Source organism: Callorhinus ursinus, unplaced genomic scaffold (genome assembly GCF_003265705.2).
Source record: "Callorhinus ursinus isolate GAN/ISIS: 27379988/994484 unplaced genomic scaffold, GSC_fseal_2.0 scaffold1842, whole genome shotgun sequence".
Lineage (NCBI taxonomy): Eukaryota > Metazoa > Chordata > Mammalia > Carnivora > Otariidae > Callorhinus > Callorhinus ursinus.
This window is the reverse complement of record NW_027398896.1, coordinates 3,718-9,549: the sequence shown is the minus strand read 5'-3', so window position 1 is coordinate 9,549 and position 5,832 is coordinate 3,718. Positions and strand designations below refer to the sequence as shown.

The 5,832-nt window shown below is 56.0% G+C and overlaps 1 protein-coding gene and 1 pseudogene across 1 annotated transcript; both read right to left on the bottom strand.

Moving 5' to 3' along the window:
- Nucleotides 1-1,628: 1,628 nt before the first annotated feature.
- Nucleotides 1,629-3,004, bottom strand: LOC141372161 (melanoma-associated antigen 4-like; annotated as a pseudogene).
- A 941-nt stretch (nucleotides 3,005-3,945) lies between these two features.
- Nucleotides 3,946-5,346, bottom strand: LOC141372160 (melanoma-associated antigen 8-like). Its single transcript, XM_073890670.1, is given in 2 exon segments — nucleotides 3,946-4,419; nucleotides 4,422-5,346. Coding segments are annotated over 2 exon segments (1,002 nt in total). The 5' UTR covers nucleotides 5,266-5,346; the 3' UTR covers nucleotides 3,946-4,261.
- Nucleotides 5,347-5,832: the final 486 nt, after the last annotated feature.

The following is a 5,832-nucleotide window of genomic DNA, read 5'->3' as shown; positions in this document are numbered from 1 at the left end:
GATTCACTTCTTCATTTAGTGACGAGAGGATTACTACAGAGAGTAAGGTTCTATGTTGGGGGAGAGAAGGTGATTCCTAGCTGTTCCATGGGGACCAGTGCTGAGCACGTTAGCAGGCCAGGTTCAAGAGTGAGACAGAAGAGCACACAGGGGAATACCAGGGAAAGGCTGCTGTAATTTAGGAAAGTGCCAGGTCTGGAAAAAATGCCAGCGCCTGGGGAGTCAGTTTTCAAAGAACTCTGGGTTTCAGGCAGAAGAACTCTAGGTTAAAAAAGCCCACAGACAGTACCCAAAACCTGTTTGATTCTCATTGTCACCTTCCTTCCTTAGCAACATAAGTCCTGTCTTGCAGGACTGCAGGAATGCATGTTATATATGGAAAGCACATGCCTGGGACATATTGGAACTTTGATGAATGGCAGTGATTTCAAGTGTTGTTTTGATCCCAGGGCCTTCCACTCTCTCCTCTGGGTTATTTTATTTTATTTTATTTTTTTTGTTACCGAGGTCATGTTAGAGAATGTGCAGCTCAATAGGACATGGAATAGCTAATCAGCCAAAGAGGGTGCTTCATAAGTAAAACTCAATCCATTTTCTAAATCAGAGGATATATGTGAGATATATGGGAATATGTATGGCATTCAGGTGTGAGGGAATTGTCCCAGCTGGACACAATACAAAGCTCCTAGAATGTGAGTCAAAAACCAGCTCCTTCCCTCCCTCCCAGCTGCTCTTCCACCAAACCACTCCTTTCACTCATTTCTCCCCCCACCAAAACCTAGACCTTGCTTACTTATAGCTGTCCAAATTACACTCCAGATAATCAAACTAAAATGGCTTTTTAAGCAGTGGGTTCTGGCTTTGCATGGTTAGGACAAGAGTGCCAGTCTAGAGTCTTCTGGGCTCCAATTCAAAGAAACGTCACTGTATTTCTTCAGAAATACTTGGAGATGACGGATATAAAACACCTAGTCTGTGCACTGTGTTCAACGGCCTTGGGATGAGAGTGCAGGATACCTTCTTTTCCTGCCCCAGGAGGAGATTTCTCCCTGGTTTGTCCATGATCCAGAAGGAACTTCTCAGAGCAATTATCCATTTCAGACTTTGCTCCCACCTCTAAGGTACCCTGTCTCCAAGTAGGGCCACTGTCACCCCCCAGGTTCACGGTGATCAGCTGCACAGAAGGAAGCACGGTGACCCGACACCCTGAGCCACCCAGGCCAGGGGCACTTCCACTGCAGTGCTTGCCCCGGGAGCCGCACTCCCTCACCCTTCTTCCACTTCTTCTGCAGGTCTCAGGGCAACTCTCCCCACTTTCCTGCCATGAGTGCAGCTGCTAGACAGTCCCCTAAGGGAGGGACGTGTCCTGCTTCTCCTAATGTCCTCACTGCTCACACACAGGGCCTTCCAGAGAGCAGAGCTCAGCCCATGTCTGGGAATGAAGGAGCCAGTGAGCAGGGCTCCCTCTGTGCTGAGATGTCATTTCTCCTCCTTTCTTGAAGAACTAAGTGAGTGAAGGCGCACGCATCTATGTTAATTTGCAGAATGACAGACGAGAAGGAGTAAGAAGCAAAAATGAATAATCTTTTATTTCCGTATTTCCTGACCCTGTCACTTGACTGCTCCATTTTTCCAACTTTCCAACAAATTCCTATGCCAATGCCCCGTGATTTCATTCCAGAACCCAAACAAGGAGGGAAGATCTCCCACCTTATTTCCAGAACATGACAAAACTCTTAGAACTCTTGAACTGGGTAAGTCCAAATGCTGTGGGGTGGATGTCACGCACACATTTACCTGCTGAAGCTGGTTAAAACTTCTACTCCAAGGAACAACATTTGAGAGCTTCCTCAAGAAATCCAAGCTCTGGATGTCAGAGTCATCACAGAGAACAGGCCCCCAGAGAGGCTGGCTCTTCACCCTGCTTTCTTCCCCCAACCCTCCCTGGCCCTGCCTTACTTAGAACTCCCGGGGCTCTCTCTTTTCACACACACACAGGGAAGAACCAAAATGTGGCCTCACTTCATGCCCAGCACCCCGCAGGAGAAGCTGCCGACCCCACCAAAGCCTGGAAAGGGCCTGGCTGCCACTGGGACTCAGGCCTCCTCTCCCTCATCTCTCACAGCTCCTTCAGACAGGGCCAGGGAGGAAGCCAGCTGCCCGCGCCTGACCCGGAGCACATACTCCAGCACTTGAACCTTGCTGGTTCAGCATGGGCCCTGGGACCCCACGGGAATTTGTAGCGGTCAGGGTCGCTGCCAGGCACCTGCCGGTACTCCAGGTTCCCTTCCTGCACCCAGACTTTGGTGAGAGCTCCCTGGGATCCCCATAGATGATGTGCTCCTGACCGGCATACACCCCCATGACCCCCAGCGTTTCCCACACCTCCTCCTCGGGGGCACGGTCGCCATGCAGGGGGCTCACCCCCAGGACCAAAACCAGGAGGCCGGTCTTGGGCATGCCATGCTCACCGCTCAGCATCCCATCACAGATGAGACCCAGGGCATTGACCAGGTTGTAGGAGTGGTCACTGCGGTCCACATTCTTCACATCCATGAGAAAGACCAGCCGCATGCACTCGGAGGCTTGGCCCAAGATCCCTGGGAAGTCGTCCTGGTAATCTTTGCTGACGATCTCTAGCATCTCTGCCTGGCGGGTCAGCTGCTTGTTGCGGTATTTGAGGAGCAGGAACTCCACCAGGGCAGCCACTTTCACGTGGAGTTTGTCCTGGAGAGCGGGTTGCGTGACTTCCGGCTCCTCCCAGGTGCTCAAACCCTCCTCATTTAAGCTGCTGGGACCTCCTCTTCCCCAGCCCCCAACAGCTATGCTTCCACCAGGCCCTGTGCCAGGCCTGGGTCTTCCTCCATTAGGTCCTGACCCCCGGTTTTTTAAAGCAGGCCCCCAGCCTCTGTCAGACCAGGATGTGGACGTCCTGACACACCGCCTGTGGACTTGGCACAAACAGGCCTCCCAGGGCGGACAGCAGGGGCAGGCTTCGGTGCATTGTCCCTGTTCTGGAGTCCAGGTCCCTCCCTGAGCCCTCCCTCAGGGATCTCAGCATGAGCCGCAGCACCGCTGGTGATGCTGTCTCTGCTGTCTCCAGGCCTGTTCCCTCGGACCAAAACCCTCACTGCCATGAGAGCCACGGGCAAAGACTGTGGACGTCGCATCAGGCTACACAGTCCAGGAATTCCCAGAGATAGGTCCTTCAGGTCCCTTAGCCCTACCATCTGTTCCCCATCTGGACTCCCTGGATGGCCGGTGCTCTCATCCCTGCTCCTGAGGGCCACTCCTCACAACAAGCGCTCAGTGTCTCTGGGACACAGAGCAGTAGTCAGGACACACCTCACGTCACCTTTGTCTCACCCAGAGGCCTCCCAGCACTGATTCCCTACTGGGTCCAGTGTCCTTCATTCCTCCCTCTGGTCCTCACCTTGAATCCTGACAGAACCTGGGCCCTCCTGCCCCCATCCCCACGCTTGTGTGCGCGTGCTTGCCTTTGGCATTTGCACAATGATGGTCGGGAAGGCATCAGAAGCAAGAACCAGCAAACTTCTATCTCTTCAGCTTCTGATCCCTGTTCCTTGCTTCTTCTGTTCTTGCACCTTTCCAACCCATCCCTAGGCCAATGGCCTGTGATTTCAGTTGAGAGCCCAAGCAAGTAGGCAAGGTTTCCAGGCTGGTGTCCAGGGCATGAAGAAAAACTTTTTCTTAAAGCTATTTATTTATTTGAGAAAGAGAAAGCACACACAGGGGAGAGAGAGAAGCAGAGTCTCCACTGAGCGGGGAGCCCCATGTGGGGTGTGATCCCAGGATCCTGAGAACCTGAGCCGATGGCAGACGCTTAACCAACAGAGGACCCAGGCACCCCAAGAACATGATAAAAGTCTTAACTCTTGGACTGGGTAAGAACAAATGCTGCAGAGTGGATGGTACTCACACAATCAGCCCCTGAAGCAGCTGAAACCTTCTATGGCAAGGAACCCCACAGGAGAGCTTCCTCAAGGACACCAAGCTCTGGATGTGGGAGTCATCCCAGAAAACAACCTCCCCACCCGCAGGAGGCTCCTTGCCCTGCTTTCTTCTCCCAACCCTCCCTGGCCCTGCACTCCTTAAAACGCCCAGGGCTCTGTCTTCACAGGCACACACAAACACACACACAGGGAAGAACCAGCAAGCGGCCTCACTTCATGCCCAGCACCCCGCAGGAGAGGCTGCCGAACCCAGCAAAGCCTGGAAAGGGCCTGGCGGACCCCAGGGCTCAGGCCCCCTCTTCCTCATCTCTCACAGTCCCTTCAGACAGGGACAGGGAGGAAGCCAGCTGCTCGCGCCTGACCTGTAGCAAATACTCCAGCATTTGCAAGTTGCTGGTTTCGGCGTGGGCCCTGGAACCCCACGGGACCTCATAGCAGGAAGGTCACTGCCAGGCACCTGCCAGTACTCCACGTACCCTTCCTGCACCCAGACCTTGGTGAGGAGCTCCCTAGGCTCCCTGTAGATGACGTGCTCCTGGCCGGCATACACCCCCATGACCCCTAGCATTTCCCACACCTCCTCCTCGGGGGCACAGTCGTCATGCAGGAGACTCACCCCCAGGAGCACCACCAGGATGCCAGTCTTGGGCACTCCCTGCTCACCGCTCAGCATCCCATCATAGGTGAGGCCCAGGATGGGGACCAGAATGTAGGAGTGGTTGCTGGGGTCCACTTCCTTCATATCAATACCAAAGACCAGCTGCAAGCACTCGGAGGCCTGGCCCAAGATCACAAGGAAGGCATCCAGGGCATCCTGGCTGACGATCTCCAGCATCTCTGCCTGGCTGGTTGGCTCCTTGATGTGATACTTGAGGAGCAGGAACTCCACCAGCTCGGCCAGCTTCCCCTGGAGTAGGTTTTGGAGCCCCGGCTGGGCTTCTTCGGGCTCCACGCGGGGGCTGGCGCCCTCCTCATCGGAGCTGCTGGATCCCTGGTCAGGCTGGCTGCAGGCAGTGGCTGCCTGGGCAGTGGGGGGGGGGCAGGCACTCAGAGAGCTCTGGGGACGACTCTGGAACCCAGCAGCAGACCCCTCCTCCGAGGGGACCAGAAAGAGGGCAGAGCAGGAGCCAGATGGGGCGGCGGACTGGGAGGAGGCCAAGGTGGATAAGGAGGAGGGTGTACAGGGGACCTTCTCCTCCCCAGCCCCCAACTGCTGTGCCTCCACCAGGCCGTGGGCCGGGCCTGGGTCTTCCTCCAGCTTCCAGAGCTCACTCCTCTGACCCAGGGGCATGGTGTTTGTGTCGGGCTGAACCTGAAGAAAGAGGTGGGATGGCTCCTCAGGGTGCAGCCCAGGCAGCAGAGACCTGAAGTCCTGGAGCTGACAGTGCGCTGCGTTGGACTTGGGTGCTGAGGGGTCCCCTCTGGGGTGGGACGGGCGAGCCCCTGGCTCCATGCTCAGAGCAGGAAACTCACCTTGTCCACTGGCACTCACCTGCACCTCCCCTGTTCTGGGACCTTAGAGGCTCTTGCCTCAGACCTAGGCCTCGACTCTGAATTCTGGAAGCCCCTGGAGGAGAAAAGGAGGAGTCACTTTGGGGTGCAGACACAGAGCACAGCCCCCGGCCCCCAGTGGGGCAGGAGGGCTGGGGCGGACTCTGTGAGGTCCCCATCCGTCCAAGCTGGGTGGTCCCCTCCTTGGCCCCTCAGGGGACTGCTATTTCCCCTGGCAGGGCCTGGGCCGCACCCCCGCAGCCTGAGGCCACAGGGTCACAGCAAGACTGCGCAGCCCTGAGACTCCACAGAAGGTAAGCCAGGGGGCCCACTTCTGCCCACGCCTGCCAGAGTTCTAAGGGCTCGT